This window comes from Equus quagga, chromosome 19, assembly GCF_021613505.1.
Source record: "Equus quagga isolate Etosha38 chromosome 19, UCLA_HA_Equagga_1.0, whole genome shotgun sequence".
In the NCBI taxonomy this organism is placed as follows: Eukaryota; Metazoa; Chordata; class Mammalia; order Perissodactyla; family Equidae; genus Equus; species Equus quagga.
The window spans coordinates 5,787,800-5,812,355 of NC_060285.1; the positions used below are offsets into that span (position 1 = coordinate 5,787,800).

Here is a 24,556-nt window from a genome sequence, read left to right on the forward strand (position 1 = left end):
CTGGGCTGGTGGCCGTGCTGGTCCCCAAAACCATTTCGTTCAGGGGCCCTAAGTAGGCGCGGCTCCTAGCTCAGGTGCCGCAGGACGATGGAAGAAGTAATTTATCTCCATCGGTAACAGAGGACCAGGGAGGGCCGTGGGATCGCTCCTTCTTTATGCCCCTGTCACTGAAACTCTGGCCTTAACTAGTGAAGCATTTGCTTCCCAGAATAGAAGCTCGTTGGCGCGGTGAGTGGCTCCCAGTGTGGGCATTCCAGCTGCCGTCAGAATGACGGAAACCAACACTTGCCTGGGGGCCGAGAGGGCGCCCGCTCCTCATAAACGCCCTCTGGAATGCTCTTCCTGTTGTTTCTAAGGCGCCCCGGAGGGTGCTGGGAGGAACCCGTTGCCAGATCGCTTTGGCCGCGAGCTCTGGCTGGGATTCTGTCATGCCCTGAGCACTGGGACCCGGGGCTCCAGGAATCGCTGGGCGCTACAGCCTTGGGGTGGCAACCACAAAGGCTCTGGGGCCCCTGGGCTGGGCTGGCGCCGAGCTCTGTGCTGCCCAGCTGTGTGTCCTTGGGCACGCTGCTTCATCTCTCTGAGCTGCCGGACAGACATGAGTGGAGGAATAAATAATCCCCAGCTGGCAGGGGGATTATGGGGACGGAATCCGAAAGGATGTTCAGAGGGCCCAGCCCAGCACCCCACTCATAGGAAGAACCCCCAGAGGATCCTCTTTTCCTGATTCTGTCCACCCCGTGGACATAGCTGAGGGCTTGTGTTGTAGCTCTTCCAACCAGACAAGAAAGGGGGACATTGTGCTAGATTGTTCTGCTGTCCGCTTGGTTACCCTGGGGTCTCTGTATCCCAGAATCCTCTTCCTGGTGATGCCGGCTGAAGTTGTCCGATATTCAGGAGGCCGGAAACAGCCGTCCCTGGGCCCTGGGGGCCTCAGAGCCAGGGAGGCAGGGCTTCAGAGCTGCCCCCGGCCCAGGGGGTGGGGCTTCCTTCAGGTTTCCGGTCTATGTCCAGCCCTCCTTCCCAACTGCGGACCCCAGGCCGCAGACCCCTCAGACGCGTCCTGGAGAGCTTCTGTGGTCCCCAGGCTCCCTCGGCGGCCGCCCGGCTCCCAGCCTCCCTGCAGATGGACCCGGCGCTCCCGTCCAGCACTGCCCAGTGACCCTCCTCTGGGCCCCCGATGCCCCTTTCTGGACCGTTCCCACCCACAAGTCTGGACACACGAGTTCCTCCCATCAGTGCCTTACTCCATACCCCCCAGCGCTGTGTGCTCCTGGACCCTGACCCATCCCGTCACTCACATGGCTCGAAGGGGCACATCTTTGTGACCTCGCAAGGTCTCTGACACCCATGTGTGTCCCAGGGTGTACATTTAATGGAGCGCTGCCAACTGCTTTCCAGAAAAGCCACTTGCAGGCAACAGTGCGCTCACAGCTGGCGGCACCAGAGGGACGAGGACGTGCAGGGTGCGGCGAGGCCGTGGTGACGGGACAGCGTGCCCGTGAACTTACGGAGAGCCGGGCCCCAGGCGCTCTCAGCGGCAAGGGACTTGCTCAGATGGCAGTTTCGACAAGGCCCCGCCGAGACTGGGCGGAGTGTGGGAGGCGGGGAGGCCGTCGCTGGGCCCCAGGAAGACACTGTGGTGCTGTAAGCGGCAGGGAGCTATGAGGGGGAGAAACGGACCGACGTGGAGATGGTTTGCAGGCAGAATGGACAGGATCTATAGGACTGGATGTGGGGGCGCAGGAGACGACCGCGGTGACGTGTGGTGTAGCCACAAACGGGAAGGACGGCGGCCGCTGGAGGCTGCGGGCGCAGCAGACGGGGCGCTCACCGCTGGCTGCAGTGGGAGCCCTGGGCGGCGGCGCGAGGGGAGAGGGGCATAAAGGGCAGGGACAGGTCACGGGTGAGCAGGAGACAGAGAGGCCCCAGGAGGGACAGGTGTGTGCCAGGGGGCAGAGGGAGGCCCCAGGAGGGATGGGGGGCCTGGGGCATGTTCCCCATGGTGGATGGCCTCCTCCCTGGCCACGGTGCCAGCCGAGAAAGGCAAAGACTCGGGGGGCGGGTGTGCAGTGTGTGTGTGTGTGTGCAGTATATATGAGGGGTGCATCTGATCTGAGTGTGTGTGGGGGGGTGTGTGTATTGTGTGTGTGCGTGTGCACACTCACATGCCTGGGGGTGACCCCGGCTCCAGCTCGGCCCCCTCCCGCCCCCTCTGTCCCCACCCAAGGGCTGTGGACAGGGCAGGAGAAATGGGCCAGGGCACCTGAGGCCGGCCGGGGGCAGTAAGATAGAAATGGGGCCAAGCCAGCACCCCAAATGGAGGGAACACAGAGATGTGGACGGGGCCGGGGCTGGAGGACCTGGAGCCACGGACGGTCAAGGGCAAGGCGCAGACACCCCCGGAGCAAGAAGGCACATTAATTTCACAAGGATTTGCAAAACACAGACCAAGGCCTGGGCCTCAGCCCAGGGCTGGGGACACAGAATGAACCAGGCCCTGTCTCTGCCTGGGAGATGCCTACCAAGCCTGGTCACCTCACTGGATCCCCCAGCCCAGCTCCCGGCGAGCTCCTACTCATCCCTCAAAACCTTGCTCAGGCTGCTGTCCTCCCCCAGGCCTCCCTCCCTCCTCTGGAGGACTTCTCTCCCAGCTCACCACTCCCATCGCAGCCGTGGCCACATGGTCTGTTGTCACCTCTGTGTCCACTGGCCTGGGCAAGGACACAGACAGTCTGAATCCCGCTGGGGACCCCAGTAGGAGGAGCAGAGCCCCGTGGGATCACAGCTTCCCATTCGACTCCCCCCACGGGCGTGCTGTTCAGCCTCGGGCACGCCGCGTCCCTCCCTGGGCTTCTTGTCCCCTGTGTGAGGCGAGGAGAAGGGCTGAGGCTTCTGTGGGTCTCAGCTAAAAGCTCTGACCTTCCCTCTGGCTGATGGAGATGCTGATCGGGGCCAAGAAGGGCTGGGAAAGCGCTTTGAAAAATTCATGGCAGGAGGCGAAGGGGCAGAGTCCGTCCTCGGGGGCAGGAGGAGGGGTTACAAACAGAGGCCGGTGAGAGGACGGTATCCGGGCACTTTGTGGCATTTGATGGAGAGCCCAGAGCTCCCGTGAAAGCAACGGCATCAAATATTTACCAAAGCGGCATTAAAAATTAACCCCGAGGCTGTGGATGTTTACAGACCCCGAGCTCGCTGAGGGCCAAGTGACAAAGGGAGGGGAGGGCGGGCTGCATGCGGGGCCTGAATAGTGAGGCCCCAGAGCCAGGCCCGGCTCCTCACGGGCCCTCCTCCCCTGCAACCAGAGCCAGAGCAGCCTCCAGCCCTGCGTCTGCAGAGGCACCTGCTCGGCCCTCCTCAGCCACAAGCCCTCCGGAGGCTCGCTGCAGCCTGCAGGGTCAGGACAGGCCCTCGGCTCAGCCTTCCTGATCTGTGCTCTGGCCCTGCCTTTCTGGGCAGCTGGGTCCATAGGATAGAACAGAGTGAGCTTGCGAAGCTGGAGGAGATTGAGGTGGGAGCAGGGAAGGGTCTAGGCATTGGGAGCGGCATGTGCAAAGGCACTGAGGCAGAGAGAGCCAGTGCATTCATGCAGCAGAAGGAGAGATGGGGTGCAGGAGTGTGGGGAGAGAAGGGGAGCACAGGAGGGGAGGGGTGGAGGGTCTGATTGTGCCTGGCCTCCGTGAGGAGAGGGCTTCCTATTCCAGGGACAGGGGGATGGCCCTTGAGGAGAGGGACATGGCCCAATGTGCCTTTTCAAATGTTCCCTCTGGCAGCCAGTGGGGAGGGGAGCTGGCAGTCCATCAGAGAGGCTGTCACAGGAGCGGGGGTGGCAGAAGCCGTGCGGGGCCCTCGGGACTGGCTGGCACGTTGGGTGGGGGATGGTTAGGAAGTGGGAGACCCCACAGAGGACATCTGGACCGAGCCTCTGGGAGGATGCTGGTGGGCTTTTCCGAGGTGGGGCCCCAGGGGCAGGCTGGCTCTGGGGCTCAGCCCTGCAGGGCAGCTTGCGTTTGAGCTGCCCGTGTGTGGCAATGGGTGATGCCCCACCACAGATGGGTCGGGAGGAGCTGGGGCGCGGCTGGGCTGACACCAGCGTGGCTGCCACTGAGGGGCTTGTCCTGGAATCTGAGGGGCCCCTGGGGAGGACGAGGTGGGCGGGAGCTGCCCCCGGGGCATCAGTGAGCTCCAGGAAGCGCCCGGAGCCCTGAGCGGAGCTGACTCCCGAAGGCACAGCCATCCTCTCCCCCTGGGTGCCCTCGACGTTCCCGGGGGTGACGGCCAGCTTCTCCTTAGGGAAAGAAAGTGAGGTTTCCCATCAGATTCTTTAAAATGAGGCAGTGCCCTGAAGACACAAAATAATGCTAATTTGTCTGCAAATAGGGTCTTCGTTTTGACGGTCTCTCGTCTTTCCTGGAGACCTGGTGACCAAAACCTGGGGTCCGAGGGGCCCTTGGGAGAGCCCCGCCCACGTCACCTGCACGGCCACCTCCCAGGGCAGGGGTTTCCCTTGTCATTTGACGGACACGAAGCTAAGGTTCCGAGAGGTCACATGGCACGTTCTGAGTCAAACAGAGTGACAGGCGGCCTGGTTCCTCCGTCCGGGTCCTCACACCTTTACCAGCTGTGCCCATGCCGCATGAGGGACCGGATAACCCAGAGCCCCCCTCACGCACACACACGTGCACACATGTGCCTTCTCTCAGCCCCTCCTTCCGCACTTTCACCTCCGCCGTCTTCATCCATCTAGACGACCAATAGGATGTCTCGATAAAGTCAAGATAACGCCCCTCGAGGGCCTCCAACGTCCCCTCCCGAAAGGCTGCTTCTCCCCACTTAGTAGGACGGCCGCTTACCGAGGGCTTTCTGTGCACGAGGCGGGTCTATACGCTGGGTCCTGTGCAAACCTCACACAGTCCCCATTTGGCAGATGGGCAAACTGAGGCTCGTGGAGAAAGGTGGCTAACGGCTGATGGCGGGCATGAAGGCTGACGGGCGCGCCACCCCGCAGCTCCTGCCGGAAGCCGGAAAGAGGGAAGGGAGGCTGTGATCCGGAGAAACCTGAGCCACAGACCGGCTCACGGGGGACACGGAACCCGCCCGTCTCTCCAGAACAGGGCTGGAGCTGAGGCCCCAAGGGCCGTGGGTTGTCAAGCGGGTGCAGGAAGCAGGATTCCGTGCAGGAGAAAGACACTCACCAGGCAGCCCACGTCACAGCAGCCTCGCTTTCCTAGGAGGCAGTGAGCTCCCCATCACTGGGGTGTGCAAGCCGAGGCCAGAGGGTCATTCCCTGAGATTGCAAGAGTGGGAAATCCAGCTGCGTGATCCCCAGCTCCTTCTCTTCCCTCTGGCTCAGTATCTTGGGTCACATGGGGTCCTCTCGCCCGCTGACCGAGGGCCCCTCAGAGCTGGAGGTGGGCGGGTTCTCAGGGACATTGTTGCATCCACATCCACGGATTGACCACGTCCGCCTCTGGCAGTGACCACGTCGGTCAGGACGCCCCCCCATGCCTGGATCCCCGCACACCGATCCTGCCAGGAGGACGGGTCTGCAGGGGGCAGAGAAGGGGCCTCTGGCCAGCGGAGCACGCACCACACTGACCTCCGCTATTTGTTCAGCCACCTCCCACAAAGCCCTACTGTACGCCAGGCTCTGTGCTGGGAGTGGGGAGAGGCTGCCAGAAGGACCTCCCCAGGCTCGGACCCCTCTCCAGCTCCTCCCTGGACTCTGTGGCTCTGAGCGTCGCTGTCCCCGATGTCAAATGATGTTATTGTCTCTGCTTTCCTCCCAGCAAATTTGCGAGAACTGGGGGATCCCACAGGTCGGCCAGGGCCTTGGAAGCAGGCGCTGGAGCATTGGGTACCCTGGCTGGGAAGAGGAGATGAAGCTTCACATACAGGCTCAAGCCCGGATTTGTACCCAGTGACACTTATCAGTTAGAATGCTCTTGCTTTGCACGCAACAGCAAACCTCACTCGGACTAACTTACACAATAAAGAGAATGTTTAACTCATACCCCTGAACACACCAGAGGGGAATATGGGCTTCAGGAGAGGCTTGATCCAGCAGCTCCAACCACCTGAAGAGGACTTAGTCTTGCATTTCTCACTTCCACTTCTCTGAGGTTGAGGCCCAGCTCTCCCTCTAGGTCACGAGTCAGCTACCACCAGCTCCCAAAGCAACAATCCAAACCCAGCAGCAAAGACAATATTAGCATCTGCATCAGCTCAAACACAGACCCCAGAACTATGTCTTGCTGGTCCTGATTGTCCCGAGGTGGGTATGAGTCAGGCCTTGGGGATGCAGAGACCAGTCCAGAAGGGGGGAAGGGAATGGATGTGGGGCATCTGCCAACCAACACCCCCCCCCCCTCCAAACCTCAGGCTCCTCATCTCTGAAATGGGGGAATCGTCCCTGCCTTCAGGGTGGCACGCGAGTGCAGATCACATGTAAACAGGCAAAGCGGCACACACGGAGCGTTTATTTTTACCCAGATGGGAGGAGTGCACCTGAGATGCCGTGTTCTCCATGGAGGGGGGAGGGCGTCACCAGGCAGCCACTTCCACTGGTTCCTTAGGAAATGTTTATGGAGCAGCTGCCGCACGCCAGACACCAACTGCCAGGGGGAGGTGTCCCGTGGCTCCGTTACCCTCTCCACATTAAAGTAATAAGGTGCCATCTTATCTGCACAGCTTCATGCCTTTCAGTCCAAGATATCAAACTTTCCAGGACCCATGAGGCTGCCTCGCCGCCCTGAGCACCCCTCCCCTGACATCCAGCCCCTAACTCATTCTGCCTGACCTTGGGCTGCGTGTGGAATTGGGTGGCGTGGGCTCATAGCACCAGCATCTCTCACACAACGTTGTGTCTCTAAGAGAAATTCATCCACGTTGTTGTGTGTAGCGATCGGCCCTTGTTTTTCACTGCTGAGTAGTACTCCCCTGTATGGACGTACCGCAGTTTGTTTATCCATTCACCTGCTGAGCACGTGTAGCTCATTTCCACTTTGGGGCCGTTGTAAGTGAAGCTGCTCTGAACACTCACACCCAGGCCTTCTGGGGAACTTGCACACACCATTGTCTGGGAATCATGCTAGTGTCCTGTGGCTGCTGACACAGATGACACAAACTAGTGTCTTAAAACAACACGAATGTAATCTCTCATAGTTCCGGAGGTCAGAGTTCAAAGTGAACCTCGTGAACGCCCGAGATCAAGGTGCTGGTGGCGCTGGTCCTGCGGGGGCTCCAGGGCGGAACTGTCCCCTGCCTCTCCCAGCTCCTGGCAGCCACCTGCCTCCGTGGCTCGGGGCTGCTCTGCCCCCTCGCCAGCGCTGGGCCTCGTCACTCTTTCCCTCCCAGCCCTGTCAGTGGGCGCAGAGGGCGGCTCATGGGAGCTTCCGTCACCTTTTCCAGATGCTTGCATGTCACTTTCTCTCATCATCACACGAGCACACCTCCGCCAGGCAGCCTCCCAGGACCACACCTTCCGCGGCTAAGAGCTGGACCCCGGGGGACTGCGTGCGGTCTTAGCTCCGTGGGGTTGAATCCTACCGGCCCCGGTTCACTCGGGGCCCCGCACCGTCTGCTCCCTGGTAAGATGCGGTTGACGGCGTCTCCGGGTTGCTGTGAGAATGTAACGGAAAACCTTGCAAAAGCTCCTGGCGCCACACCTGGCATATAGTCAGTGCTAAATACATGCGAGCTGTCAGCCCCGCGGAGGGCGCCTTGTCGGAGGTTCACCCAGCAATTTGTCCCGGTGCCTCTGACGACTCTGCTTCGGTGGGCGGGTTACTGTCACAGCCTCCTCCGCCTGCAGGAAGCGTCCATTGTTATTCAAATCGCCAGGTGTTCCGTCTCCTCTTCCCAATTAGGCTGCAGCTGCCAGCTGCCCACCCTCCTGTCCTGGGGGCCGAGGGCCAGGTTCCAGGCCGTGCCCTGCCCCAGAGGGGTGGCTGCGCAGCCCGGCGTTGGCAGCACAGGCTGGACTCCCAGCTCCACCGCTAAGTGGACACGTGACTCTGGGCCAGCTGAGGCGCCTCCCTGAGCGTCAGTCTCCTCCTCTGTCTGTGGGGGAATAATGGCCCCCTGGGGCTGTTGGGCAGCTCGGCCAAGCTGTGCAGGGACCGTGCCGTCGGCACCAGCCCGGCCCTGCCTCCTCTGGAACGAGGAGCTCACGCCTGCTCCTTGGGGCCCGAGGGTCAAGTCCATCCCAATGCCTTCGCCTAGCGGCCAAAGCGCCTGGGGGCTGCCCCTCTCAACTCAGCCTCCCCAGGAGCATCCTGAGCCGTCCCCCCCCCCCCCCGCCCCGGTCCTCTGAACGGCCTTGGCTCAGGCCGGGCCTCCCCCCCACCCCGAGAGCCTTCCCATCTCCTGCTCACTCTGCTCAGGGCCCAGCTCGGCATCAGTGCCCAAGGGTTTTCCTGGGTCCCCCATTCCCATCAAGGCCGTGCCCCCATGAACCCCAAGCCCTGGCTGCCGATGCAGCGTGGATCTGCCGCTCTGGCCTAGGGGTCCTGCTGTGGCTCCCACCCACTCAGAGCCCTCAAAGGCGGGACGCACGCTTGACCAGGGTCTGAGCCCCAGCACCCAGCGCGGGCCGGGCCAAGGACGCCGCCAGGGAGCGAGCGCTGCCAGAGGCCTCGTGGGTGGCGGCGGCCTTGACACGAGTGGGAGGGGCACTGGTGGCCCCAAGCCTGGTTTCCCGGCGCTGTTGGCGGTAAGGGGCCAGGCCACCGGCACAGTGCCTGGGCGGCGGGCAGCCCCAGGACCAGGGGCAGGCAGGCTCTCGGGGACAGGCTGCTTGGGAGCGGCTTCCTGCGCTCGTGGACCGCAGCTGCCTGCGTGGCTGTGGCACAGCTGCCACAGAAGCAGAACAAAAGTTGACCTTGGCAAAGCTTTGTTCTGGAAGTTTCTGTTGAAGTCGTGTTCCCAAGGCACATGGGCCACAGAGGCTGATGGGCTGGGCTGTGTCCAGATGAGCTGAGCCGGGGGGGGGTCCGCGCGGTGAAGGGCCCTGCTGGCCAGCAGTGAGGATGGCCCTGCACGCCTGAAGTGGCATCAGGTGGATTCTGAGGTCCAGAGAGGTTAAGTGACTTGCCTGGGGTCACACAGCTTGTGAGCGGCAGAGCCAGGATATGGACCCAGGCCTGTATGACTCCGAGGCCCATGGCAATTCCTGCGCCAGCCCCTCCACAGCGCCATGTGGTCCTGACTGTCACCGAGACCCACACGGGTCAGACCAGCTGCGTGGAAGGGTGCCGAGGAGAGGGTGCCCCCAGCGTGTGGGGCACACCCGGGCCTGGAGAGAGAGTCCTTGGAAGGTGAGGCCGCGAAAGTAGCGACAGTGGGAGGCCCCAAGTGCCCAGCTCAGGCGGCAAAGCACTACCCTCCCAGGACCCAGAAGCAGAGTTTCCTTAATGTTACTGATCTTGAAATATTTCTTGTTCTGCCAAAGAATGTGTGTTCAACGTTCCTCTAAGGCGTAAAAATGCTGAAACAAATGCCACGTTCCCCTGGCCGGCCTGAGGAATAGAGCAGCGCCCACACCTGAGGCCCGGCCCGCCCTTCCCCTCGAGGGTCACCAGCCTCGATTTGGGGCCTGTCGTCCCCAGACGGAGGTGTCTCCCTAGGGAGTGAGACGGGGCTCGTCTGGACGGGGGGCCCAGGGCAGAGACAGCCACTTGGAGGCCTTGGCCAAGGTCGAGGGGATACTGCCTCCATTCAGAGAAGGGGGAGCCTGGAACAGAGAGAAGGGACATTGCTGCTGCCACCGTATCTCAGAAAGGCCACCAGGGCAGGGGGCTGTGAACTGTGTTAGGGGATTTGGCCCCATTGTAAGTTTTCTAGATAACTGAGCAGCCAAAAGGACAATGGGCTTCAAGGTAGTGAGCTCACCATCCCTGTGGGAAGCCAAGCAAAAGCTAAACAGCCACCGGGACTTCCCCTCAAGGCTCCTCTGACTTTCCTCTTCCCCAGCCCTGGGGCCCCCTCTGTCTCAGATCCACCCCCCTGATGTCACTGTCTGCCCTGCCAGATGGGGTCTCCAGGGCTGGGGTCTGAATCATCTGCTACACGCTCCCCCTACCACGTACTCAGGGCCAGGATAGAGCAGCGGGCACGACACCAGGCAAGCCCTGCCCTCACGGAACGTTTGAGCTGGCGGGAAGGCAGATGGTCCTCAAATGACAGAGACGGGACATCACTGGTAGGGAGTGTGACGGGGAGAGTAAAGCAGGGACTGGGGTGCAGCAGGGCTGGGAAGGCCTCCTGGAGGAGCCGTCTGCACCACGCCCTGAGGTTGCTGAGAAAATGGGCCCTGCGTAGATGCCTAGAGAGCAGTCTAGGCAGAGGGAATGGCAGGTGCAAAGGCCCTGAGGCAGGAGTACCCAGGAGTGTCGAAGGAACAGCACAGAGGCCTGTGCGGCTGGAGAAGAGTGACAAAGGCACATGACAGGAGGCCGCGTCAGAAGGGCACTGAGGGGGCAGCATGGAGGGTCAGCAGGGCCTTGGTGAGGAGAAGATATTAGAGGGTTTTAAGCAGAAGAGGTTTAATATATATATGTTTTTTAAAAACAGAGAACTCTGGCTCCTGTGCTGAAAATACACTGCAGGGAGGTGTGGGCAGAGAAATCAGCTGAGTACTGAAATGCGCCAGGTGAGAGAGGACGGGGGCTCTGACGGCGGCAGTGATGGAGGAGACGGGGGGAAGTGGTGAGATCCTGTCTGTTTTGAATAGATGAGATTGGCCGATGGAGTGGACCTGGGTGAGAGGGGGAAGAGCGAGTCAGTGACGGCTCTGAGGCTTTTGACCTGAGCTCCTGGGAGGAGGGAGCCGCCGTGGGCTGAGATGCGGGGGGCCGAGGAGGAGCGGGTTTAGAGGGAAGCTCAGGAGTTCGGTGTTGGACATGTTAAGAACGGGATGCCTGTTAGGCGGGCAGGGGGAGGTCCAGGAGGCCAGAAGTCAAGACGGAAGCTCAGGGGAGAGGCCTCAGCATTCGTTAAAGCCGCAGAGCCAGGGAGAGCAGCCCAGGATGCGGGTCAGAGAACGGGGCGTGCGAGCGTGGGGCGTCCTGGGGCTGCTGCTGGGCCCTCGGAGGTCTGCGTCTCTCTGCATCGTCGGGGAGCCGCCGCCTTTGCACCCGTGCCCTCCTGATGGACGATCCTGAGCTTTCACTTTGACCCGAGCTGCTGCGAAGAATGAGATTGCCCAGGGGCCACGTTGGTGGGATAATTGTAGGTGGAACCGCTGGGCCCAGGGCGAGGGCACCTGTAACTTTGGTTCCTGTCCGACCACCTTCCGGAAGGGACCCCAACGTCCCTCCTACCAGCAGCCAAGCAGAGGCTTTCCCCCCACAAACCAGCGGACCCGTGGCGCCCACCCTCGTGATCTCAGCTGGGCGACAGTGAGAGATGGCGGCAGCTTCCTCTCGTCTGTCTGCTCTCCAGGACACTTGCCCGCGGCAGCTTTCTGTGCGTTTCTCTTGTTTCAGACCCTGCACTTGCGATTTGACGGTTTCTCCCTTTCTTCTTGGCAATTGGTCTGTTTGGCTTCTCTCCCCGTGGATCCTTTGGGTAATTTCTGTTTTCTTGGAAATTCACCCATTTCGTCCAGGTTTTCTGATTTCGTTGGATAGAGTTGAGCGGTTAGGCGACCCTGTTTTCTCTCCTCATCTGTCTGTTCCCCCCGTGTTTCCTGAGCGCCTGCTCTGTGCCCAGCATCATTATTGGTCCTGGGGAGAGAGCAGTGCACCAAAACCAAGGCAAGACCTCCTGTTATGGGGCCTACGGACGATGTAAAAACCATCTCCGTGAACTCTGCGGGCTGTTAGTGGTGACGAGAGCTGGGCAGAGAAACCACATGAGAACAGAGAGGGAGTTGAGACGCAGTGCAAGTTTGCACAGGATGGTCAGAGACGGTCTCAGAGATGGGTGACATGAAGGCCATGAGGGCACAAGCGTGTGCTTATCTGGGAGAAGAGATGCAGGTGCTGGCGCGGCCGGGGTGTTGCCGGGGTCTCCAGAGAAACGGACCCAACAGAATGGACGTGTATAAAGAGATTCCCTGTGAGGAGTTTGCTCCACAGCTGTGGAGGCCGAGAAACCCCGAGAGCTGTGGTCGGCGAGCTGGAGCCCCAGGGCAGCGGATGGCGCAGGTTCCGGCCCGAGTCCCCTTGTGACAGCAGGAGGAGAGCGATGTCCGGGCTCAGGGACAGGCAGGCGGAGGGGGCCGCCCCTTCCTCCACCCATTAATTGGATTCGGGCTCCGCATGGACTGGAGGAGACCCGCCCACATCGAGGAGGGCCACCTGCCTTACTCAGTTTACCCATTCAAATGGGAACCTCGCCCACAGCCGCCCTCACAGACACGCCCAGGATAATGTTTGACCAACTATCTGGGCCCCCGTGGCCCCATCAAGTTGACACGTAACATGAGCCATCACGGCTGGAGTGGAGTGAGCAAAAGGGAGAAGATAGGGATCTGATCAGAGAGGCGCTGGAGGGGAAGGCCTTTGGCTTCTACTCTGAGGGAGATGGGAGCCATTGAGGGTTTGGGGCAGAGAAGTGACGTGATCCGATGTAGATTTTCACGGGATCCCTCTGGCTGCCGTGTGGAGGATAGACGGAAGGAGTGGACCAGCAAGGAGGCTATCGCGAGAATCCTGCTGGCGCGGACCACGGTGGGAGCAATGGAGGCAGCAGGGAGTGCAAGGTTTATGGACATATCTGAAGGAGGGGCAATGGGGTCTACTAATGGATTGGATGTGGGGTTCGAGAGGAAGAGAGGGGCCAGAGATGCTCTGGGACCCTGATGTGAGCAACTGGAAGGATGGCACTGTATCTACTGAGCTCAGGAAAATTGCAGGAAGAGCAGAGCTGGGGAAGAAGATCTGGATTTTAATTTGGGGCATATTCAGTTTGAGATGTCTGTTAATATCCAGTTGGTGATGTCAAGTAGACGGTTGGAGAAATGAGCCTGGAGTCCAGGGGAGAGCTTGAGGCTGGAGAGTCATCAGTGCGTAGTGAGTGTTTAAATCCTTGGGAGGACACAAGATCCTCAGGACAGTGTAGAGATGGAGAGAAGAGACCAGGAAGACAGAGAGGGACCCAGAGAGGAGCCTGAGACGGAGGAGAGAACCAGGAGTGTCCCCGAGGCAGGAGGAGCGATCAGCTGTGTCAGGGCTGCTGAGAGAATGAGTGAAAGGAGGACCGAGAATGGACCACTGGATTTAGAAACATGCAGGTCTTTGTGACCTTGACAAGGGCAAATTCTGCAGAATATTTGGGACAAAGCCCGTCTGGAGGGGCTAAGGGATAGCGGAGAAGTGGAATTGGAGAGCGAAAGAACTGCTAACTTGCCAGCGGTCACTCCCTCTGCTTTATTAGATTCCCAGCAGTTGATGTGTTTCACTGTTTTTCAAAAAGAACCACAAATTGCATTTATTTATTCATTCCTTCCTTTTCTGTTTTTAACTTCATTTCAGTTTTAATTTATCAATTGCTTTCCTATATGCCTTCCTTGGGTTTATTTTGCCTTTCTTTTCTAACTTTTTGAGTTGGATAGTTAATTTGTGTCTTTCTCATTTATTAATAGCAATATGTGAAGCTATAAATTTTCCTCTGAGTGTTGCATTGGCTGCATCCCACAGGGTCTGAATTGTAATACTTTTATTTTCGTTGTTGTCTAGATATCCTGCCATTTTGATTTTTTGCTCTCTCTCTGACTCAAAAGTAATTTTAAAGAGTGGTTAGACATCTTGGTGGTAGAGTTTGTTTTGTTTCGTGGTTTTGTTATTAATATTTTCATATTCTATATCATGATCAGAGAATGTTGTCTCATTTCTAGTTTGGGGAATTTACTTTCTTTGTGGCCTGATAGTCATTTTTTTGTGTGTGCATTTTCCACGGCATTTGAACAGAGGGTGGAGTGTGTTTAATACACACACACACACACACACACACATGCACGTCTACTATGTTGTTAGTTTATTTGGCTCCCTCTATCCTTGTTTATGTTTTCGCCACCTTCATCTGCGATGGACTGAGAGAGGTGAATTAAAATGCACTAATACTAGCATCCTCTTTTTCTTCTTAAATTTTCTGCAGTTCTTGCTCGTGAACGTTGCGGCTGTGTTATTTGGTGCACAGACACTCATTACTCTTAGATCCTCGTGATGACTCTCATCTTGGTGCCCACACAATGCCCTTCAATATTTCTTGCCCTGTTTTCAGCTTTGTCTAATATTCAGGAAAAGACCCCTGGTTTCTCTTAGTTTGTATTTGTTCATGATGTCTCTGCCCGTGCTTTTTTTTAATTATTATTATTGTGGTAAAACACATAACATAAAATTTACCATTTTTTTTTAAAGATTTTATTTTTTCCTTTTTCTCCCCAAAGCCCCCCGATACATAGTTGTATATTCTTCACTGTGGGTCCTTCTAGTTGTGGCATGTGGGACGCTGCCTCAGCGTGGTTTGATGAGCAGTGCCATGTCCTCGCCCAGGATTTGAACCAATGAAACACTGGGCCGCCTGCAGCAGAGCGCGTGAACTTAACCACTCGGCCAAGGGGCCAGCCCCAAAATTTACCATTTTAACCACTTTTTAGTGTACAGCTCAATGGCATTAAGTCCATTCGCATCGTTGTGCATCCATCACCACCGTCCATCTCCAGAGCTTTTTCATCATCTGCCTGTCCTTTTTATGAAAACTTTGTGAATCATTCTACCTTCAGTGGATTTTGTTTATAATCTTATCCGAGAGTCTTTTTTTTTTTTTAGCAAGTGTGTGGCTCATTAACATTTACTGATATGGCAGATACATTTGGTCTTAGTTCTGTCATCATAGTTTGTGATATGCTTTCTGCTTTTATAGCTTTTGTGTGGGTTGTCAATTTTCACCATATGGTCTCTGTTTTCTTTGTTTTATTTTTTGTGTGTATGTCTTCTGACAATTTGGAAAGCTGTGTTTCTGAGCTCATGGTTATCTTGATAATTATACTGTGTTATGATACCCTTAATCTTCTGTTTCTTTAGACAATGTTTATTTTCTCCCTGCTATGAATGAGGTCCAAATTAGACTATTCCTACTCTCCCTTCCACCAAATGATTTTAAGTGATTATAGTACTTTTTCTATTTACCTTTGTACCTCTAATGTTACTTATACCTCTAAATGATTCTTTAGACCTCCAAGTGTAAATAAATAAGACATAGTTTATGTATATTACTCCCCTCCTTCTCACCTGCACCCCTCCTATCTATTATTATTTACAGTAGTCCCGTCTTATCCACACGGGATTCCTGCCAAGACCCCAGCAGATGTTGGAAACAGTGGATGGTACTGAACCCCACAGTGGTCCCCGTTATCCAGTTTTGCTTTCCACGGCCCCAGTCACCTGTGGTTGAGGGGTAACCGAGAGGTACCACTGTGTGTCAGTTCTCTGCTTTCTCTTTCCTTCTTTCCATAACAGTCACCATCCTTCGACTTGTTTCAGACACAGTCCCACAGTTAGAGAGATTCTCACTGCCACGGCTCTTGCCAGAGTTACCCCATTTAGCCTTGGTTTTCTGGTAATTTATATAAGAAGGGCTCATGGGAACTATAATTCAAAAATATGTTCAAAAAGTTTCCTGTTGACTTTATACTTAAAAGATGGTTCCTGTGGGCTGTAAGTCCTTGGTGCATTCATTCCTTCACTCCACAAATGTTTATTGAGCCCCTACCGTGTGCCTGTTGTGGCTTTGGACCCTGGCAACACAGCAGCGGACACAGCACACAAACGCCTCGGCCTGTTGTATGTTGCCTTCTAGTTGGGGGAGACAGACAGCAAACTTGACCAGCAAGGAAAATACGTGCTGTGCTGGATAGAGATACGTGCTGTGGGGGAGGATGAGGCAGGGTGGGGACACCGGAGCGGGCTTTTTCTACTCCCTGGGGTCTCTCACCTCGAGCCCGTGCTCACGTTCCCACTGATGCAGGGTTGGGGGTTGGCCCTGCCCCTTGGAGTGTCACTCACTCTGGAAAGATGGGCTGTGCCGGCTTGGTTAGAGCCCCTCCCTGGACGTCCCCCCTGCCACCGTGCCCCTGCCAACCACGCTGGGGCTGCCTGAAGACACCTCACGAGTCCAGAGCTGTCAGCAGGTGCGCGGAGCAGAGAGGCAGCCGCAGTGGGTGAGGCGGGCGGTTGGGGCCCCGCCAGCCCTGGGTTTCTCCCTGCTTCCCCTCCACCCGCATCAGTGAGGGTCCTTCATCCTCCTGGTCTTCCTCTGGGTTCACGACCCCTTCCCCACAGACTTCCGCTCACACGGCGTTGGCTGGGCTGGGTCATGTGACCACTCCTGTGTGCAAGGGAGTCTGGACAGGGGAGTATTTGTGATGGGACAGTTGCCCCTATAAATGGGTACAGGAGAGGGGCCGCCCTGTGCCTGCCGCAGGTGGGGGTTGTGCTTCTGTTCCTCAGTGTCCTCGTTTGGAGGTGATTTTGAGAGAGGAAAGGACAAAGGCAGCTCGACTCTGCCAATCAAAGCTGAACGCACCCCGTGGGCTGGTGTCCACCCTCCTGGTCCTCTGCCAGGAGCGCCCTGGCTCCTCCCCGTGGTTCTGTGGGGTGTGCTCGTATCCAGCGGTGTGATGCCAAGACTCATGACGATTTTTGTGATGAGGATGAGTGGTATCTGTATCTGTTCATGTTTCCCCGTTGGTTGTAGCAAAGGTGGCCATACGGTTTATCGTCCAAGTCAGAACGATTTCAGGATGACAGGGGAACAATATTAAAAATTATGTCAGAACAGCAGGTGTTGACTGGGACCATCCCCAGCTGAGACGTGCAATCACCTGGTAATTCCTGGGGTAAAAGAATACTGGGTTTTTTTGTGAGTTGATTTGATGTGTCACAGATTGAAAACTGTATCTTTCCCTCCACCCTCTCTGTTCTAATAATTAGCCTGTTGATTCTCTGGGACTTTCTGTGTGTGTCATCTGCCAGCCGGTGTAATTTGGGTTCTTCTCCTCCACTGCTGATGCGCTCTGCTTTTTCTTGTCTTATTGCACGGGCCGGGGCGCTAGTAATTCCGAGAACCACATAAGACTTTCCAGTCTTAAAGTCACATGGTTCTCAATATCCACAAGACGAAGACGGGTCATGTGCTCAGAGAAAACCTGGCTTCTCCTGGCCCTGAGGCCTGAGAGAAGTGTTCCCGGTGCGTCCCCACCATGTGATATTTTCTTTCCTTCTGCTTCCCCAGAAAACCCTTTTGCCGTGCCTCAGGATGGGGGAGGTGAGACCAGAAGCACCCGGCGCAGCCTCCGAGAAGAACAGCTTCCACAGAGATGCCAGGGAGAGCCGAGGCGGCCGCGGCGGTGGCAGAGAAGGGAACGCCGCCTGTGCCCAAAATCCCCTGCCGCGGACTTCTACAGCTGGGAGCAAACTCAGGGGAGGGGGCCGGTGGTGCAGGGTGGGGGGCTCTGAGCCACCCGTCCACAAGCAATAGTCCCATTTTGGGCTGGTGGCTTCTGAGAGGTGACGCCCTTGTGGACTCAGGATGACCGACACTAAGCTGCTCCGGCCGGTTCAGACCGGGAGGGTTCAGGCCTGTGCGTCGTCCCCACAGTTCCCCTGACTCTGCTCCCTCCGGTAGTGGCCCGTGGGCCTATGCGTGTCTGAATATTGAATGTGAGTGTGTGTGTGTGCGCGTGCGTGCACGTGTGTGATTCAGAGTGTTCTTTGTGTTTGTTTGGCTGGTTTTTATTGGGGTCCCCCAGCTCTCTGATGGGCACGGGTCACCACGTGGTGGGGGTCCTCGCCAGCATCCCAGGCGGGCTCCGGCTTCTTGCACCAGCTGGCAGCTGTGAAGCAGAGGGAGTTGGCAAGCATGGGGCACGGCCCCACTGTGTCTCTGGGGACACTGGGGACTGGAAAATGCCAGTGAGGGTCCGTCCTGCAGGATCTGTTCCCGTAACAACAGTAACAATAAGGGGCACGTCTGAGCAGGCGTGAGGTTGGGTGTCTTCATGCACACCTCTCTCGCCCTCCGGGAGTGGGTGGGGTCAGTCCCCTGCAGAAGCGGCTCAGAGCAAGGGAGGTGCCCAGGGTCACACAGCCAGGAGGACACCAGGCCCTCGGTTTGCCGTCAGGGGTGCAGGAACCCAAGGTCCAGCCTCCCCAGCCAGGGCGCCCCCAGCACCGTCCCCGCAGCGTCTCCCCAGTGGCTTTCCAGTGGACGATCCGTTGCTCTGCGTTCTCCACCATCACCGCCCCGGAACCCTCGTTCACGTAGCACATTCTGGTTAAGCACCTGCCGTGTGCCGGGCCCGGTGCTGGGCAGTGATGGGGACGCGACGTGGGTCAGGCAGGCCTTGTCTCTGCCCCGGGGGGGCCGCCGTCTGGTGAGAGAGATAGACACACAGATCTTTGCTGGACAGGGTGACGAGCACTTATGGAAACTCAGAGGAGAAGGTTCTAGAAACCCTTCCACTTTAAGGTGGGACTTCCACCCAAACCTGGATGTCCATCCACAGTGCTCACCGCCTTCAGCCACCCCCTGCCCCAGTGGCATCATCCAGGCAGTGATCACACAAATCCCCAAGAGCCGCACTGCCAGTGTAGACGCACTCGCGCTGGTGTCAGTGATCCTAAAGTCTCCCCCAGCCCTTAGGGCAGTGAGCGCTGCCGAATAAGTGCATGTCCCCTCTGATTGTGTGTCCTCACTCAGCCAGACCCAGTGTCCTCGCGGTTCATCACACCCAGCAGTGAGCAGCAGGCCCTGCTCACGGTGCTGGTTTTCTAGCTGCGGAGAGAGGGCAGTGAAGAAATTAGTGAGTAAGGAAGATAGCAACAGTGGTGAGCCTTCTGCTGAGAATTCAGTCGAAACCATGTTAGTGAGGGTCTTGTGGAGCTTGTGTGGTTCCGGAAGGCCTTTCTGCACAGGTGACAGTTAAGCCCAGATCTGAATGGTGTACAAGAGCCAGTCATGGGCATTAGAGGTGCGAGAAGAGCATTCCAGGCAGAGGGGAGAGCTCGTGCAAAGGCCCTGAGGCAGCAAGAGGCTTAGTGGTTTCAAGGAACCCAGAGGGAGAATGGAAGGAGATGAAGGTCAGAGAGCCCAGACTCTGTGGTTCACTGTGAGTCACTGTCAGGCTGCACAAGCACAATGCCCCAGCCTTTGTTCAAGCAGAAAGAACTTTCCAGGTGTAAAGCATTTCCTATACAGCCTGGCTTTTCATCCTCTCAACAGCCCCACAAAGAAGGGACACTCCCCGCTTCATGGACTAGGAACTGAGGCTGAGATGAGTCAAGCGGCTTGCTCAAGGTCACACAGCTGGCCTTGGAAGACCCAAGCCCATGGCGTCAGTCGTGTCTCCTCCAGACAGTGATACACAGCTTGGCAGAGGCAGGGCTCTCAATTAGGGGTAGCGTGGCTTCCTTTCCCCTGGACGCTGAGTCATCACAGAACATGCCCCAGGGCTTTGCCCTGCCAGGCAGCAATTGCTGTGGCAGGGTGCTCACAGCCATTCAGCACAGCTGGATCAGCCCGCACCTGCAACCCACGTGCACAGCCTCGGGAGTCAAAGGAACCTAAACTGGGCTGGGGGGTGGAGGGTGAGCACAAGACCCAGATTCCGACATCAGCTCTGCGTTAAGAGCAGTGTGCTCGGGCTAGTCCTCTCTGCCCAGTTTCCCCATCGGTAAGAGGAGGGAGTCATTGGGCCGTCAGGGGGCTCGCACCTCTGGCTTCCTGCGGTTCTGGGTGACGCTCATGCAGCTGCTCAGACAGAAGGGCTTCCTCTGCTAAGAAGGAGCTTGTGGCCTTGCCTCCCCGCCCCGAATGCCCGGAGCCAGAGGTCACTGTCCCGTAGCCCAGCCGGGCTGGGGTTCAGCTGAGTGGCCTCCCTGAGGTTTGCGACCTGCGGGCTGCTGCACCTGGCCCGCCAGGGGTCTCAGGAGCGACTGAGAACCCTGCAGCAGGTTACAGTTGCAGCCGGGCTGGGATCGGCAAATGCCGTTGTAAGCCGGAGGCCTCCCACATGTGGCTCAGCAGACATCACAGACTTTGCACACCAGTGCGGAGCAGCCTGCAGTGTAGACGGACCCAGAGTGTGGAGACCCCCAGCACCGCCCCTGCCCAGCTGAGTGGCCTTGGGGGAATCACTTCTCTTCTCTGAGCCTCAGTTTCTCACCTGTCAAGTGTGTGGGACGGGGTGTGGGAGGAAGGTACCCACACTCGCTGCCTCGCAGTGTGGCCAAGGCGGGTGAGGACGGTGCCTGTGGTGTGAACACCCGGAGTGGAAGACATGAGTGCCGCTCAGTCATTCCCGATGCCGAGGGCTCCTCAAAACCCCACGGGACCCCACTCATCCCGACGAGAGCCGGTCCCCGTGCTCCTGGGGCGGGTGGACGTGCCAGTTGGCAGAGTGTCCCTGAGAATATGATGCAGGGGGGTGACGAGACCAAGTAGAGATTTATAGAGTTGACGTTTTTCAGTGACTCCCAAACCTGATTTTTCAAGCTGCCTCTGTTTACTCTTTACTGTGAGCTTCTGGCTGTTCACTACGTCGTCTGTAAAAATAACAATAATAATAATCCAAGAAGAGGAGGACCACGAGCCCGCCGAGGAGTTTGCATCCGCCGCTGGTCTGTGTCACGGACTCCTGTGTTTGTCAGGACCTTTTCCCGCTGGGAATGGTGTGTTATTAACGAGCAGTTTTATGCTTTCCTTCTCGTCCGCGTACGGTGTGCCTGTGCGTTCCGGGATCTCTATTCAGAACCAGTACCTGGTAGCGCCCCCGGGCCCCTCCGCCCTCTCCTTGGCCTTCGGAGTCGCCTGCCGGGCGAGCATCTGATGCTGACCAGGACCAACCTGAAACAGGCCTTAATCGAAAACACACACGCACACACGCCCGCACGCACACACGGGCATGTGTGCACACACACATGAATGCACAGGTGCACACACGCGATTCTGCGGGTTGATCCGGTCTCTCTTGCTGTCTCTGATGCTTTAGAAAATTAGCAGGTAGACTGCTAGCTAAGGTGGGTGGCATGTCCCCTCCTCAACCAAAAACCCCTTCAGGCAAATTTGTCCCCAGAACTGGAAAGGACGGGGGGCATCGAGGAGACCTGGCCGGGAATACAGGGTGACAGGCCTCCGCCAAGAGATACTTCTCGGGCCACTGTCACATCGAAAGCTCTCTTTAGGTCATTTCAGTCATTTCTGAGTTCCGTGCCCTCCGGCCCTCTGCCGTCCCCCCGGCCGTCTGTCCCTGCCCTCGCCCCCAGCTCAGTGGACACTCCATCCGCTGCGTCTACTAGAGCTTGTGCTGTAAAAGAAGACACAGTTCCCCAGAGTCGGAGACTTTTAGAATGTATTCTTTGGTTTATTTTAATCTTTTCCACTTGGCCGATTGGTCCCCCGACAGGAGGAGTCACGCCATAGGTGGCCTCCAGAAGTGAATTTGCAGATTCCTCGACAGTCCCGGTCGACGTGTCAGCCCGACTGGAGGTACTGGGGGCACCTCTTGTCCGTGTGGAGGGGCAGCCACGTCATAGCAGAGCCCCCATCTCCGCTACGGAAACCTGGGTGCAATAGAGGAGGCGGCCGGTGTGGCACCTGACCTTACTGCTCACCTGGCGAGCACCACACGGCATCTGCCTAGTCCCCACAGACCGTCCAAGAGGTCAGGGGGCAGCCGACCCCCCAGAGTGGGTGACACTGTGGTCACTGCCGTCTGCAGCCCCGGAACACGTCACCAGACGGGGGTGATGCCCTGTGCGCCCCTCCCGTGCCACCAATGCCATGCAAGGCCCCCAGCCCCTCCCTGTGGCACAGAGGCAGCCCCAGACGGTAGGAGGCGAACATGTGCAGCTTCGGGATCCATGGTCCGAAAAACTCAAATGTTGAAATCGGGGAGTCAGGTGACATAGAAGATCCTAGAAAAAAAAAATTTGTTCACGCATGCATTCACTCATCTGTTCAACAAATATTTATCCAGTGCCCATCTGGAAGCAGGTCCCGCTGTGCACGGAGATGTCAGGGAACACGCCACATCCTCGGGAGAGGCTGGCATCACCTGTGACGTGACTAGTTGTGCCTAATAGTTAGGGATGCTCAGATTCACAAAGCAAATAAGGAAGACTTACCTATCCCATCCACGAAAGTGGCCGTGGAGGTAGCATTGTCCCCCTGTCCCCAAGTGTCCTGTCCAAAACCCTGCCAGATAGTTGGTGCTAGATAGATGCTTGGTGAGTGAGTGGCTTTGACTGTGAGTCAGACTATACCTAAACCTCCTATGTTCACTGCAAAGCCCCAACCCCCTTGCCCTTGACAGACTGAAATTCAGGGCCGCTGCAGTGCCCACTTCCAGGGGGCACTGTTCCTCTCAAATGCGCCGTGAGCAGCCACCCCGGGTTTGTGCAATGAGGTGCCCAGTGAATTGCCCTAAGCTGCCTTCTGAAACATGCAGGTCCCATCGAAGTCAGACGAAGTCAAGGGAGGATGGCCGTGGACATGAGGCCAGGTGGGCCCCCCCTCCCGAGGAGCCAGGTCAGGAAGGGGACGGGGCCACAAAGGGGTGTGGGGGGCGGGGGGAGGAGCCATGAGCCTATGGCAGGTCAGGAAGTTACAGCTTCCACGGCTGCTGTGGGCGTCCCGTGTGGCCCCACTGGAACCAGACTGGTGACTGAGAGAGTGTCTTCCTGGACCCTTGCCTCAGTTTCTCATGCACAGTTTCCTCCTCGTTTCAATGTTAGAGCTAGTGGGCTCCATCACAGGCAGATAACCAAACAGTCAGTCTGGGTCACGTGCAATAACTAAGTGGGGACTCCGAGGGAGGGGGCTCCGTGCCCCTAACGGCAGGAAACCCCACCCAGGGCCCGTGTGTCCTCCCCCGGGTCAGGGGACAAGGGCACGTGGCTACAGGTGGGACAGAAACGGTTTCTCTCTCCCGTAAAGCCCGACTTCACCCGAGCCGGGCTGGGGGCCCCTCTGAGAGCTGACAACCGGGGAAAACCAAAAACCAATACTGTTCCTAATAATAATATACTATAATGTACCAATAACCGTGTGTTTTCCACTGCCCGCTGTTGCACTGCTCCCGTCTTTATATACAGTAGTTTTTATAAAGATGTCCTGAGGTTTTAATAAAGGAGTGTCTCGTCAACTGTTCCCGGTGTTAGAATCTGCTTTGATGTTTCAGAAGGCGCCCGCGGGAAGCTGTGTCGTGCTGTCATTCTCTGTGGGGGCCGGCGGAGGACCGGGTGGGGGCGTCAGCCGAGGGGCTGTCTAGGGGCACATTAGGGGCAGCTGGTCACCTGAGTCCACCCTTCAGACCACAGGGGGTGCAGCACCAAGGGCAGATTGAAAGGCCAGGTGGGGCCCCCTCCCGAGGAGCCAGGTCAGGAAGGGGACGGGGCCACGAAGGGGCGCGGGGGGCGGGGGAGGAGCCGTGAGCCCATGGCAGGTCAGGGACAGCTGCTGCCGGGGTGGGCGGAGGGGGGGGGCGGGGGGTGGGGGGGGAGTGAGTCCTGACCCCTGCGACCTTGTTTTCCGGGTGAACCGTCACACCTCAGGCTGCGGCCATGAGAGCAGCTCTTCCTGGCTCAGAAGGACCAGATGACGGACGGCTCCGGCCAGTGGTTCTCAGAAAGACCAGGCTCCCGCACTCCAGGAGGGAGGGACGTGCTTGTTGAGCAAACAGGGGTTTGTGCCTCCAATAACCGCGGCCCAGGCGGCCGGCTGGACCCTCTTCCCCCAGGTCTCCAGCCCAGGAGCAGTCTGGCGGGTGCAGTGATGCTCAGAGGCACGGGGCCCACATCAGGCTCCCAGCAGTTTCCATCGCCAGCGCTCTTCCAGCTCTTCCTCCCACCTCCAGCCCCGAGTCCCATCCAATGGCCGAGTGGTGGGGGGGACACACCTCCTCCCCAGCCCACTCAGCTTCAGGGCTGGGCGCAGGAAAAGGACCAGACACCAGGCGGGGGGTATGCAGGATGGCTGCCGTTGTTTGCCGCTGTGCGTGCACTGTTGGGGTGCAATGAGGCCCCTTTGGAGGGCACGGGGGTCTTCCCATGCCCCTGTCTCCAGGCGAGGAGCAGGCCCGGGAGCAGCTGCACATGTGGGGCGGGCAGTCTTCCCACAGCAGGCCGCCCACGGCCCCACGGCTGAGGCCCCACCGCTGAGGCCCCTCGTGCTAGCAGCCCTCCTGGGAGGGGACACCAGCAGGCCCAGGCACTTTCTGGGCTAGACATCCCCCCACCCCCGTCCTGCTGGAAGCTTCCTGCCCTCTGCATAGCCAGAGGCAAGAGGGCCTGTGGTCTCCACGTCCCCCCAGCCCCCGGCCCCCCATCCTCTTCTTCTCTGCCCAGGGCCTTGCGAGTCTGTGCCACACAGACCAACTGACTCGGGAAGGAAGTGAAGGGTCCTCTCTGCCTGCGGGCACCTCACGTCTCTGTGAGTGGTCACCTTAAAACCCATCCCTGCACACACCCACACCCACACCCACACCCACAGAGAAACACACACACACACAGACACACACACATGCACAGACACACACAGACACAGAAACACA

The 24,556-nt window shown here is 57.9% G+C and overlaps 1 protein-coding gene across 1 annotated transcript in view; it reads left to right on the forward strand.

Moving 5' to 3' along the window:
• The window catches only part of SHISAL1 (shisa like 1), a 137,168-nt gene extending 114,021 nt beyond the window's left edge, over positions 1–23,147 (forward strand). The window contains exon 5 of the mRNA XM_046646591.1: positions 17,239–23,147. Coding sequence (XP_046502547.1) covers position 17,239 — 1 coding nt within the window. The 3' untranslated portion in view covers positions 17,240–23,147. The remainder of the gene's footprint in view (positions 1–17,238) is intronic.
• The last annotated feature ends 1,409 nt before the right edge of the window (positions 23,148–24,556 follow it).